At 43.8% G+C, this 14,518-nt stretch overlaps 1 protein-coding gene across 3 annotated transcripts in view; it reads left to right on the top strand.

Annotated features, from left to right (window-relative positions):
- Positions 1-14,518, top strand: part of PTH2R (parathyroid hormone 2 receptor) — a 101,459-nt gene that overhangs the window by 57,792 nt on the left and 29,149 nt on the right. For all 3 annotated transcript variants that reach the window (XM_048869919.2, XM_048869918.2, XM_048869920.2), the window contains one exon: positions 9,078-9,138. In XM_048869919.2, coding sequence (XP_048725876.2) covers positions 9,078-9,138 — 61 coding nt within the window. The remainder of the gene's footprint in view (positions 1-9,077; positions 9,139-14,518) is intronic.

Here is a 14,518-nt window from a genome sequence, read left to right as displayed (position 1 = left end):
GCTACTTGTTGCCCCCATTTTCTAGTGTGGGCTGGGCTCTCTGGCCAGACTACATCTCCCATGATGCACCTGAGCCATATGACTCCCATAATGCATCACACAGCTTGTTCAGAGGGGAGACCAAATTTAATCATCTAGCCACTTTAGGGCTTGGGATGTAGGGACTAAGCAGTCAAGTGCATGGTCAGGAAAGGGTGGGTAAAGAAAAGGACGAGGGTATGTGCCAAGTACTGCTTTGAGTTAACGACTGTATTCAAGATAGTAGGCTGATCCGAGGGCAGACTTAGGGCCTCATTCTCCTCCTGCTCGCACTGTTCTAAGAGGAGTAATGCCTCTGAGGTCAATCTATGTAAAGCTGGTATAAATGAGACCCCTAGCGATTTTTATTCAGCTCTTCATTCCAGGCCACCATTTTTAGTTAATTGATTGGAGCCCATATTCCCTGTCTTTCATGTGTGATCAACTGCCAGGCTGCAGCATAAATCAGCCCTATGGGTGTTCACCGTGCGACCACGGAAGGGCCATGTGTGTAGCCGTACTCCTGTGCATTGTAGAGTTCTTTCAAGTTTATGCCCAGCCCAGTGAAGGTTAGGGTAAAATGTCATGCTCCCTGATGCACACCAGCTGTGGTGCTCAAGGGGTTATACACAGCTATGTGAGCGGATGGTGGGAGTACTTGAGATTAATGCAGTTTGTTTGTTCCATGCTTCCCCCTTCCCACTTTCCCTCATGAAACTGGACAGGTGAACCAACCTATTTAGCATCCCGGCTGTCAGCCCCCCTTCCTTCCTTGACAAGCTGGGCAAGGTGAACTCCACTGCGAAGTGTCTCATTCGGTAAGGCCTGCCCTTGTGATTTAAACGCTGTTCCTCTCTGGCCTCAGCGCGCCCGCTCTCCAGCAGATACTCTTCCAGCAGACGGTAAACACCCGGCGGAGTGCATCATTCAGAAAGGAGCCCACTTTATAATATGCATCAAAAAGCAAGGAGACATTAAAACTTTTTTCAGGCCTGTGCTACTCAGCTGATAGCGTGTGGCAGGAGAGGGGGACAAAGAATAAGGGCTGACAAAATTGTTTCAGGGTTTTTTCAACTTGTTTTTTTTTCTAAACAATAATTTGGGGAAGCCAACACGAACTTGCAAAACATTTTGATGTTGCCGAATCTGAATTTTTTCGAGTCTGTATTCGCAAAAAGAAAAGGAGGATTTGTGGCACCTTAGAGACTAACAAATTTATTTGAGCATAAGCTTTTGTGAGCTACAGCTCACTTCATCGGATGCATTCAGTGGTATTCAGTGGCATTCACCTTACGAAAGCCTATGCTCAAATAAATTTGTTAGTCTCTAAGGTGCCACAAGTACTCCTTTTCTTTCTGTGTGCTGAGTCATCTGAAGTAAAAGAGTTCATACATTCCTCCAGTGCTTTGATTTATTAGCTTCATTAGAGTGGAGTGTGAGCTTGGCTCCTGGCTGCTTTTCTTGGTTTATTATTCACATCCACCCCACCATTCTCAGTTGTCTTTTTAGGGCAAGTCCATCTAAAACAGGCTTGAGACACACTTACTCATGGTATGATCTTAGGATATGTGTTTGTGGGGACAGGGAGGGAGTCACTTAATCTCTGTGTCTTGGTTAGTGTCACAAGTTCAGGGCTACTGCACTGTGTATTTCCCCTTGCTGGTCTACCAAGGGCAGCCACTCTACGCTCACTGCTCCTTAGCTGTCATCTTTCTTGTGTAGAGACCCACATCTCTCTCCCTCCTATGACCGGGGGGTTTCCAGCCTGCATAGTTCCCATAGTTCTGATATTCCCAGCAAGCCAGACTGCCTAAACAGGCCAGCGTCTGCACGCTGCTTTCATTCTAGGGGCCATGAACAGCTGTAATTGCCAACAGTTATGAATTATCACACAGTTCTTTCTAAGCAAGCACATTTATTCTTAAGGTGAAAGCATTACAGAGACAACCAATTAAAAACAATCAAAGACCCTACAGGCAAGCTAATAAGCATACCAGAGATCAGCCCAACTCTAATCTTGAGATCTGGTGGGAGTCAGTCCTTCAAACCCCACCAAAGGTTTTATTTTCTGTGGTGACACTTTCATAACAGCCTTAGCTCAGAACTCGCACCCACATGGAAGAGGTTAGTCTTTCCTTTATACGGTTTGGGCATTTTGATCTTGAGATTCCAGAGACAGATAATCAGTAGACAAAGGTCCTCCCCTCCAGGCATAGCTTCAAAAGGCAGGGGGGGTTGCATTACCAGAAGTGGGGAATTAGCATTTACCTCTCCTTAGTGTTTTCCCCAGGAAATCCGCTTCACATGTATTGTCCAAAAATCCATTCTTGTTTGGCATATTATTCAGTGTGGTCCTTTGATCTTCTGGGCCTTACATCACATCTCCCCTGTAGCCTGATTGATTATTGCAACACACACTTGTCACAGATAACAGGTTCTTTATTCAGACAGCTGCTTAGAGTTAATTAAGAAGATGAAATTTTTGAAAAACACAAAGAAACTTTGAGGTTTAGTTAATACAAACAAATGTAATTGAAATCATAGAGAAATTAATACATACAAGTATAATTTAAGTACAGTAAAGTGGTTTCCTGTATTATTCATCCTTGCAATCTAACCTTGTGCATACGTACAACCTTCTGGAGATGAAGCAGTCAGTGAACATGCTGCGATATGTATATATCACACACACACACACACACACATCTTCTCTCTCTCTCTCTCTCTCTCTCTCCATACTTTAATTCACCAAAGGGTTTTATTGCTGGTTTTTGTTTGTTTTTTAAACTTTCTCCCCTGTCATACTTTCAGGTCACAGGGGTAGTGACTCGGGTTTGTTTTCTCTCTACCTTTACTTACTAGTTTGCTTGATGTAAATGTAAAATATATTGTTTTGTTTAAAGAGATAGTGAACTTTACAAATTACTAATACATCTAAGTATCAGAAGGGTAGCCGTGTTAGTCTGAATCTGTAGCGGCAAAGAGTCCTGTGGCACCTTATAGACTAACAGACGTATTGGAGCATGAGCTTTCATGGATGAATACCCACTTCGTCGGATGCACTTCGTCCGACGAAGTGGGTATCACCCATGAAAGCTTATGCTCCAATACGTCTGTTAGTCTATAAGGTGCCACAGGACTCTTTGATGTTAATACATCTAAAGGGTACTAAATTAGATGTTCTGCAACAATAAAGGCTGTTAATTGCTGTTGTTTGATACATTCTGTACATTTAAAATAATGATTTTGAGACTGATTTATGGGGAACCAATTTTAATTCTGTTCAGTCAGATATAAGTTAAAAGCAATTTGCTTCCCTTTTTAATAGACACAGATAAAACTACCAAGGAAGTCATTTCCAGTTGCGTACATCAACATATTGGCAGCTGGCCAAAGAGTTTTAAGCCACATTTCACTGTTCCCTCCTGTCAGCTTTCTAGCTGAAGATTACACCTGAATTACAAGTGAAAGGCACAGAAAGAATTAATTAATGCCTTTAACTTTAAACTTGATTAACTAATTAAATAATACCTTTATAATTATTTGTCTTTTAATGATTAAAGGCAAACAGATTTGTAGTGTGTGTGGGGAAAAGTCCAGGTAATGTACACATTTTACATAAACCTTTTTACTTCCATTACAGCTGGTGGCCCTTCTCTATGGCTTACAAAATACATAGCTACGCAGCCTCTCAAACCTGTGAATAACTAAGCTTCCATTATTGTCTGATACGCAGAGGTTCCTTCTTTTAAATAATTATATATACCTTTAGGAATTAGTAATATATTGTGATTATCATTCAAATAAAGTTGTCCACACTATTACCACCCAATTCAAGTGCTTATAGCCTTTGAGTTGTATGCAGAGCCTTTGAGTGGCTAAAACTTTGTCATTAACAAGAGTAGGAGGTAGCCCCCCCTTAAATATTGATAGGCACACAGGCCTTCGGCCATTCCTGACTAGAACTGCACATGAGAACTTCTACAGTTAACCCTTTGCCTTCCTGTCTCAATCGCCCCAATCAAACATAGTTACCTTTTCACCTTCTCACTTTAGCATGACAAAGTCAAGCTTCTCACACTAATAGAGTAGGCCTTAACCAGAGCAAAGCCAAATAACCCAATTATCTGGATTCTCCTCTTTGCCCCCTAGCATGTCCCAATCGAATAAAGCTATCAATATTAGGCCCTGCAGTGTCACTAATTTCACAGCAAGCTAAATTATACATAAAATAGGGTCATAGGTCAACACCTCCTTAGAGAGGTTACATACAATCCTGGCCTACAATAATACATAAAATTTTCATTTAATGAAATGGACCTGAAAGATACTTAAGCTTAATTTCATTAGGTGTGTCATAAATATAAAGGGAAGGGTAAACCCCTTTGAAATCCCTCCTGGCCAGGGGAAAGCTCTTCTCACCTGTAAAGGGTTAAGAAGCTAAAGGTAACCTCGCTGGCACCTGACCAAAATGACCAATGAGGAGACAAGATACTTTCAAAAGCTGGGAGGAGGGAGAGAAACAAAGGGTCTGTGTGTCTGTCTATAGTCTGTCTTTGCCGGGGATAGACCAGGAATGGAGTCTTAGAACTTTTAGTAAGTAATCTAGCTAGGTACGTGTTAGATTATGATTTCTTTAAATGGCTGAGAAAAGAACTGTGCTGAATAGAATAACTATTTCTGTCTGTGTATCTTTTTTGTAACTTAAGGTTTTGCCTAGAGGGGTTCTCTATGTTTTTGAATCTAATTACCCTGTAAGATATCTACCATCCTGATTTTACAGGGGGGATTTCTTTATTTCTATTTACTTCTATTTTTATTAAAAGTCTTCTTGTAAGAAAACTGAATGCTTTTTCATTGTTCTCAGATCCAAGGGTTTGGGTCTGTGGTCACCTATGCAAATTGGTGAGGCTTTTTATCCAACATTTCCCAGGAAAGGGGGGGTGCAAGTGTTGGGAGGATTGTTCATTGTTCTTAAGATCCAAGGGGCTGGGTCTGTAGTCACCTAGGCAAATTGGTGAGGCTTTTTACCAAACCTTGTCCAGGAAGTGGGGTGCAAGGTTTTGGGAAGTATTTTGGGGGGAAAGACGCGTCCAAACAGCTCTTCCCCAGTAACCAGTATTAGTTTGGTGGTGGTAGCGGCCAATCCAAGGACAAAGGTGGAATATTTTGTACCTTGGGGAAGTTTTGACCTAAGCTGGTAAAGATAAGCTTAGGAGGTTTTTCATGCAGGTCCCCACATCTGTACCCTAGAGTTCAGAGTGGGGGAGGAACCTTGACAAGGTGTTTCAAGGGTATGGGAGGAAATTGCCATATATGTCACAGTTACTATTAATTATAAAAGTGGATAAAGCACCTTGTGACAGCCAGAAGCTGCAGCTGACTTTGAGGAAGATATAAATAAAAAGCACTTGGACACTGAAGCACACTGAGCTTCCCTTGCACCTGGGGAATTTTAATACTGTTTTGGTGCCAAAAGGGACCGGGTAGGTCCTCTGCTGTAAAGGGTTGTAGCTTCATTGACTTCACTGGAGCTTTACTAGTTGACACGAGCTGATGATTGGGCCCTTTTGTCTTTTGTCTTATACTTTCCAATTAGATTGTTAAGCTCTTTGGGGTAGGGAGGTAGCCTCTTTGTGTTGTGTTTGTACAGCACCTAGCACAGGACTAGGACTAGGGTTTGTGGGGGCTACAGTAATACAAATAATGAATAAATAATGCTTTTAAGTAAAGAATTAATCATTGTTTCTTTCATTCTCTAATACCCTTCTCCAATCTGACATTAACACCTTCCTTTCTTCCCCGCTCTTTCCTCTTCATTGTTGTTTCTCTATTTCTTTCATCTGTTGCAGTCTATCATTTCCCTGCCCTATAGTCCCTTCCTAGATGTTGTGGGCATCAGTTAGGGTGAATACATTTTAACTGTTGGAAAAACCTGCCCCTGGAACAAGCAGCGAGTCTTCTATATACTTTTGAATAGCTCTGCTGTTTCCAGGCCACCCTTAGTAGACCCTACAGGTCCTGACATAACCAAATGCAATCAGCCAGAATCCTCTCTTCCACAGAGGCTCTCCTGAACAGGGATGGACAGAGTTGCAAAAGTCTGAATCTGGATCTCAAAGTTCATGGATGTTGACATACAGGGTTTGGCTCACTCTCAAAGTCTAGATCCTCGCATACACTTCCTCCTGGCTGGCAGTGTTCGTGTCTGGGGTTTTCTCTCAGATCCCTGTCTTCCCAGCTTGCTAATAATTGTGTGTGCCTAAGGCAATGTCTACACTGTACTGTAACCGACGGTTAGTAGAACACGAGTTAGCAGACCTGGGGTTTGTTAACCTAGGGGTTGAGCATCGACACTCGTTTGTAACCCCAGGTTAGGAATTTTTGAACCCTGGGTCCCAACCTGGGGCTCCAGCATCTACACTGCATTGTCTGAACCTGAGTCCAGCCACCCATGTCCCAGGCGTCCTCTCACCCTCCCAAAATGTGACTGTTCTAGCCCTTTGTTTGTGGTGCAGTGTGGGCAAACTTAACTGTCCACCACATTTGACTGTCCAGAGGACAAAGTCAGCCCATGGGATTGTGGGGCACTTTTGGCAGACTCCCAGAGCACAAGTCCTGTGGGGCTGTTTCTACAGTGCAAAGCAATAGGGCTTGAACCCGGGGTCCTAGCTTGACTCACCCTCTGGGGTCCTGGGACCCTGAGTCCAAATTTTGGGTTAGCGCAATTCATGTGTAGACAAAGGCGGGGGAGGGGGGGCAGATTAGTCCTTGAGTTCGGGTGTTGGGGAGAAGTTCATTGCATACCAGATGGAACAGGTAGAGAGTGGCAGGGAATTGGCTCTGCCCCCACAACACACAGTACATCTGAGCCAGCTCCCCAGAGGTGGTAATTTACTATTGGTGTAGGCCAAGGGTAAATTACTGTCTCCCTAGGGCCAGCTTGGAGCAGAGAAGGAATTGTGGCTTCCTGGTATGTAAAACCAGGTGATATAAGTGAAGAGTGCACAACACAAATGGCATATCTCCAAAGCAAGAGAGGCAGAGAATAGTTTGAGAGCACTCCATAGACTGAGATATGTCCTCATGAACCATATTTTGAATAAGGTACAAATTAGTAGGAATCTAAGTCTGTTCTAAGAGAATTCACAAACAGCAAAAGGACAATTGTTTGCTCAGCTCTTCTGAAGACCCAGCATTGGAGTGTTTTAAAATGAGACTAGTCATGACATTAGAAGACACTCTGTAGAGAGCAATGATGTTTGTGCAGAGAGATGGCTCTTCCATTTCAAGTATAAACATAAGGCTTTGTCTTTTTTTTTTTTCACTTTAATTCAATACTTTATCACCAACTTTCCCCACATGGCAAAATCAAATTCAGAGTTGCAGGATCACAGGAACACACAATGCTATTTCCATTAACGAATGGAGGAAGCAAATGGTAGCTCACCTGAGCCTTTGTCAGTATTGAGGGTCGCATTGCATGGTGCATCTCAGAAATCACAACTTCTTGAGCAAGTATAGCCTGAAAGCGCTGTCAGCTTTCTAAAACTCTATTCATCTCTTAAAGAGGAATGTCAGCATCAGATGCTCTAATCTGTTGGTGCTCAGATGGTAGTCCACAGGAAGTTCTTGCTGTTATTGGTTGTTTAGGGCCTTGCCCAAAGCCTATTGAAGTCAATGGAAAAACTCCCATTGGCTTTAGCTCAGGCCACTAATGCATTTGGCCAAAGTAAGGTCAGTAGTGTTTTCAATAACTGTCATCTGCAGGTTTCCTATGTTAAGAAAATTGTTACCAAAAACAAACATCCTGAAAGGGCAACAATCCTTCCCGAAACCACCAGCACCATTTTTAATACACTTTTGACATCGTTTCCTTAGGAGTAGGCCACATCTGGCGCTCTGCGGACAAGCTGAAGCAAATCCATGAACTGCATACGTCCTGCCTAAGCCATCAAAATGGGCCTACAGTGGGCTGTGGGCCAGCCCTCTGCACCATGGCAAATCTTCCCCCAAGGGAGTAGCTCACTTTGCACATAATTGTCTATTTTCAAATGGGAAAGGTTGGTAGCCTTGATTCCACTACAAATATTCTTACTCTCACAGGGGAGGTTAGAGACTGGTGACTGGAAACCTTTGCATTTGCTTCATTGAAGCCAGTGGCAAAACTCCCACTGTCCTCAGTGAGAACAAACCCAGACCCTATATTTGCATCACACAACCCATGAGTGGTGCTGCATTTTAAATACTCAATCTGAGACGTGTGCCGGGAGAACATTGCAGGAGACTGAAGTCCTCTGTCCAGCCAACAGGTTCCCTTGCGGGCAGAAACAGTGCAAATGTCCCTGTCCTGCCACTTTGCCTCAATCCTTTCTTTGACTAGCTTTTCGAGGGAAAGAATAATTCATGCTTCCCGCCCATACGTTCCTTGGCCTTGGCCTGAGACAGCTGAAAGTTGCCAGCTGTGATTCCGGCTTTTGTTTAGTGCTTTTTGTTCACTTGGAACTGGCTTGAGGCTACCCAATTCATTTCACATACACCAACCAATGACTGTCAAACTTTAAATCATTTCCAAGCTGGGCTGGGTTCCTGTATCCTATAGAGAGAAAAGCTCCATGACTCATAATCACCTCATCCTCTGGTTCATGGTGTATAAGAAACAGTGGAGGCAAGGACACAGATCCTCAGCTGATGTAAATGAAGCCACTGAATTACACCATCCAAGAATCTGGCCCAAAAAGTTGTGTGTAGAATGGGTGTTTTCCAAACCTTCAGCTCTGTCTAAAATTTATGTGCAAATTCTGACCTCCGTTCCATCCCATCGACTTTTTTTTTTTTTTTTTTTTTAGAATTTGTCTTTCATGCTCACGTTGAATACTGCTTCTTCACAGCTCATGGTTTATTAATAATAAGAACTTCATTTCCTTCTGGCTTCTTTTACAAGTAGTTATTTTACTTTCCCTTAAGGTGCAAATAAAAGGTAATTTTCTCACCCATGCCATCATTCTTCCAAATGAACCTACTCTGAACAGTAACCAATTAACTTTTCATAATTGTAGGATTTCCGGCTGTCTTTGTAGTAGCCTGGGCAGTGGTCCGTGCAACGGTGGCAGATGCAAGGTAAGCGGCAAAGACGCAGAAGGCGCTGTGAGCTATCTGTTTATGGAAAGCTGTCAGATTTGTTTTCATCTCTCCATTCCTGCATGTACCGCAGATCACGTGCTCCCATTCTTACCTGCAAACAAAGTGTCATTTTTAAACAGCAAAAGACAGATGCACCATCAGAGTGCCGGGGTCGATGGTGGAAACCTTAATGTAAAAGAGAAGAAAAGTGATGATAAAAACAATGGGCCAGTTTATTTACTGCTGTGTCTCAGCATGGCTCCACGAGTACCGAGAATAACAGCCTGCATAACCCTACTTTCCCTTGTTTACTTTCTGTGTGGCAAAGCTGAGAGATGATAATGGGCTAAAGCCCAACATAGAGCTTTCCTTTCTCATTTCCCGAAGGTCCGATAGTAAGTTAAATGCCCAAAGCAAATCATTCCTATTGGTCTGATAACTCATTGCTGTGTAGATCCTCGCTGCGATTATAAACCTGTTTCTATTGTATTTCTAAAGGGTTTAAAATCAGACATGGCATTTAGATAGTGGGCAATAAAATTGCTAGGCATGCAGCTAGAGCACTGAAGAATGGTGCGTCATTTCCACTCTGGATCTTTTTCTGTTATATACCGTTTACACTCAATGAGACCAAATATTGGGTTAGCCAGTGTTCAAACAACTGCTTTTTCTAGACCTCGTGATTGATAAGCTATTGGACCTTAAACCTGCCATTAACCCAGGATTGAATACTGATTGGCAGACATATCAAGCCAGTGAATTTTTGGGAGTAAACATTTTATATTTGCAAGGAAGGGGCGAACTCTCCTGACAGGCTGTTTCTGTAAACGAATAGTAACTGAAGCTGCTCAGATGTTTGAAATGTTAAAAGTTGGTGGTACTGAGGGACTGGTGGGGAGAGGACAAGTGAGAAAATGAAAGTTGTATGATAAATGTGATTTATCACACGGTACCATAGTTTAGTACAGGAGTATCACCAGTACATATTGTATATATTCATATTGTGTGTGTGTGTGTGTGTGTGTATATACACACACACACGCTCCATATCCATTACTGCCCATTTTCTAAAAAGGGGCCCCCAAGCTGGCTTCTAGACACATCCAAAGGTTTGCACATACCGTTAGCGATAAGTGCAAATAAGAGAATTTACATTTCATCCTCCCAGACTCTGTCGACAGACGAGAGTCAGGCATCTAGGGTGGGTTTTTCAAATGCACTCAGCATGGGCCTCCCGGCTGCTACTGAGGTCAACAGGAGCAGGGGATGCTGAGTGTTTTTGAAAGTCCCTTCACAACAAACAAGGAGCTAAGAAAAGTCATTCAACACTCCATGTGCATGGTAGGAAGGGACAAGCAGCTTCCAGCCACGGGGTGGGGGGGGAGGTGGAGGGAGAGAGAGCTAGGTGACCCTGCATGCCCCCCACATGTTGCCTTGGGACGATGCAGTGCAAGGTACCAAGAGAGGTGGGTGCGTCCAGCCAGGCATGGAGGTCAGAGAATGCCAGGCAGGGAGCATGGGGTCGGTCAGTCAAACACCCCTCCCCCCTACCCCCGTGTGAGAGAGATGTGTGTGTCACCTCTCCTCATCTGAACCCTAAAGCCTTAATGAGAAGGTAAATAAAAAGAATCTAACGACCCAGTATTTCTTTTTAAGAGGGGCTCAGTCAACTTGATGTTAATTTGAACATTTGTACTGCATAGTTCTTTGAATTACCTTGAATATGAGTAATTTTACCATGTGGCCGGTATTCAGCATAGGAAAATATGGTCTCTCTACCTGTCACTCACAATGAGCAGATATTTGTCTGAATACACAATGTACCTTTCTTCTAGGACATGAACAAAGAGTTGTCCAGCCCAGCTCAGTATATATTTGTGGGTAGTGAAAGTGATGCATGGTAGTAAATTGCTTTGAACCATTCCTGCTGCCTGACAAAGGTTTGAACTATCGACATGCAGCAAAGCAAATCCTCAGCAATTATTACACAGACAAAAGTAAAGCTCTGAGAGGAAAGAATAATTTTCTGCACATATTGACGCAGAGGGCGAGAGCCTGGAATAAGGTCATAGATATTGTTTAGTAGTTGCTCCTATGATTCATCATTTCAGCTGAATCCAAGGGCAAGTGTTGGTGCCAGGTTGTCCACTTAATAGCCATTTGTTTGAGGTTGGAATTGTTACTGTTAGTTTGCTGCTTGCTTTATCACTGGGACACAGTAATAGTGAAGACAGACAATTAGAGTCAAGGAAGTGCACTGATCTTGGAGTTTTTGCTTTCGAAGTTTTCTTTGCTATGACGCACTCGGGGGCCTTGATGAGGAGCAAGGCTGGGGAAGAGGGGAGCTTATGGAAGACATTGGGGCTCTGCAGCAGGATACACAAGGGATTTTACATGTCGACCCTGACAGCTATCCATGGGACTGATCCACAGGCATGGAAAGCCCCCCATTGACTTCAATGAGCTTTGGATCAGGCCCCTTTGAGTAGCAGCCTTATTAAACACACGGAAAACTCCCATGCAAATAGTGTCTTCATAACCTTTGAGAGAAGGTTGCTACGCCACATGGCCGGAAAGGAGCAGCTACGTTGTTCCACACCCCACCTCCACTCCACTCACTAGTTCTCATTCTCAAGTTCCACCACCCACAACTACGTCTCTCCAGCCTTCAGCTGGAACAACCCAACCTGCATCTTGAAATCAATACACGAGTTCGCCTATGCAGGACTTCAGTTCTGACATTTCTATATTTAAAAAAATCACCGGCAACATAGATCACTGATTCCTCCATTACCCTAAAAATTACAAAGAAATCAAGCTCCCTGCTCCAGTTTACAGTCTGACACCGTACCACCAGCCAGACACCTGGGAACGAATTCTCTGTAGTAACTTGGAGCCCTCCCCATCTAGAGTCCCATCCCCTGTCCTTGGAGATATTTGCTGCTGGCAGTCTCAGAATGGTGTAACAGGGGTAGGAGCAGAACACATGACATTTTAGCTGATCCGTGCCCTCCAGGGATCTCTCCAGGATAAGCAGTTTGGAAAGGTGGCTTACAGTCACCTTTTTCTCACCCTCTCCTCAGAAGCTCTGAGCATGAGTCCAGGGAAGCGCAGAATTTGGTCTGAAAATTTGTACGCCGGAAGCTGCTGTGTTATGCCTGCACTGAAATGAAGAGGGCTGCATATAGAGCTAGGTGGTGTGAAAGGGCTGTACTGTAGCGGAAGTCCCCAGGAAGGGAGCTTTCAGGCAGCATACATGGCATGGTAACTACTCCACTCCTGGAGAAGACGTGACATCTCACACACCCCCCGTTCCCACCTAGCTCTGCTAGCTGCTGCACAGGAATGGCAGTAGGGCCGCATCCCAAAATTCTGCATACCCTTCTCCCCGTGAGGCAGTTAGCATCTGTGGGCATCCTGGAAAGGGAGGTGGGCATGTGTGGCTGGCTCATGGACATGGGGACCAGACGTGTGGGAAAGGTGCCCTGCATCTTTTCCTTGTGCATCCACACCAGGGCCAAGCAGCCAGACCATGATGGGGGTTTTAACTGAGGAACCTTAAAGGACATATAAAAATCCCCCTGCAAATCAACAGTGGAAATCTGGTTTTACAATAAAATGTACAAAAAATAAAAAATCCATCTCAGAACCCTCTTTCCATTGTGTGATGAGATTCATCGCACTTAAAGCCTGTGGTAAGGAAGAAAGCAGTGAAATCTGAGGTGACTAATGAAAAACATCATCGCCGAGGAGAGACAGCTGTAACTCTACAGGAAACAAAGGGTAGCGGCTCCTTTAATGTAGAAGGTGTGTATGAAGCTTTGATGTGAAAAGCCTATAAAGAAGCCATTGTTCCCGTTCCTGCCGGCAATTGCCAGTGTTATCTTCAGTCTTGACCACTAGAGGGCTGCTGCTTTGCAAGGGCACAGCACGAGTCACCAAACCAAGTGGCGGTGTGACCCCCATGTGCCATGGCCTGGCTGCAGTTTCTGTGGGTGCATTCTGAACCCATGCTTAAGCCTCCCCCTGCCACTTTCCTTCATGCAAAACATCAAGGTGAAAAGAAAAAAAGTCTTTGAAACCTGAATTATGGACCCAGCTGTCACAGAGTAAAATATTCCAAAGACATATAGGGCCTGATCTTCAGTCCCCAGATCGGACCAGATTTTGTGCATGTGCATGCAAGAATCTAATTTGCATGCCCCTCTCTGGAGGAGCCTACACAAATCTCTGATTTGTCCTGGCGTATTTATTTTATTGAATTCCATGACTGGATTTATTGGTATGTTTCCACTAATAGAGCTTCTGCCTAGGAGTATTGGACCAAAAATATTGAAACCTGGATTCTTCAAAGCCCATATTTAGACACCTAAAATAAGTGATCTGCTCGTTCAGCAGCCTGCTCTTCAGTTGGAACTGGGGCTTTTTTATTAATTGTATCATGCACCTGTTGATATATTTTCAAAGGTGCTCAAGCACTCACCTCTCCGACTGCTGGCAGTGGGACGTACAGATGCTCAGAACCTTCTGTTTGCCAGAAGCTGGGAATGAGCAACAGGGGATGGATGATCACTTGATGATTACCTGTTCTGTTCTTTCCCTCTGGGGCTCCTGGCATTGGCCACTGTCAGAAGACAGGATGCTGGGCTAGATGGACCTTTGGTCTGACCCAGTATGGCTGTTCTTATGTTTTTAACCTTTGAATTTCCAGTCGTTTGGGATAGATATGGTCAACCAATGATGGTGTTCTTCTTAGGAAAACAAGGAGAGCTTGTAAACCTCCATTAAATACTTCTGGTCTTTTCTCTGTGCATGCACCCCAAAAACCAGAGGCTGTTTATTCAGCCGCAGCTTGCAGCTCTCCATTCTGCTGCACATTCCCAGAACTGCACTCCAGTGTGAATGGCGACCCTTTGACTTCTTCAAACATCTCCCATGCCTTGGAACAACCATAGCAAATTACTCGACACATACGGGAACTTTCCTTACAGATTCTTTACCCCATCATGGTGCTATATAGAGATAATGGGGGGTGAGGGGGGAAGAGAAGTATTTCACCAGGTTTCTTTTTCAATTCAGAAGTTTGTCCAACTCAATTTTTTTTTAATTTCAAAATTTGAAATTTCAGCAAGATTGAAAAAGATGCTCATCAGCCCATGTGCTCTATTATTTTGAGTGAAAGAAATCTAAAGGAAGGTACTAACTTTTCTGTCAGTTGCTCAGTTTCCTTATAGTAGCACTCACTGGACGGAACAATGTCGGTCATTCCATTTTGATCTTTGGCAGAGGATGCTGTTGCAGGTTCTTTTGAAGTGTCGTTCACTACCAGCAGCCTTTTCACCGAGGATGTCACCATTTATCTTTTCTTGCTAGGCTG

The sequence above is a fragment of the Caretta caretta genome, chromosome 11, assembly GCF_965140235.1.
Source record: "Caretta caretta isolate rCarCar2 chromosome 11, rCarCar1.hap1, whole genome shotgun sequence".
Taxonomy (NCBI): domain Eukaryota; kingdom Metazoa; phylum Chordata; order Testudines; family Cheloniidae; genus Caretta; species Caretta caretta.
The sequence above is the reverse complement of the archived record's forward strand: the minus strand, read 5'-3'. Positions and strand labels throughout refer to the sequence as shown.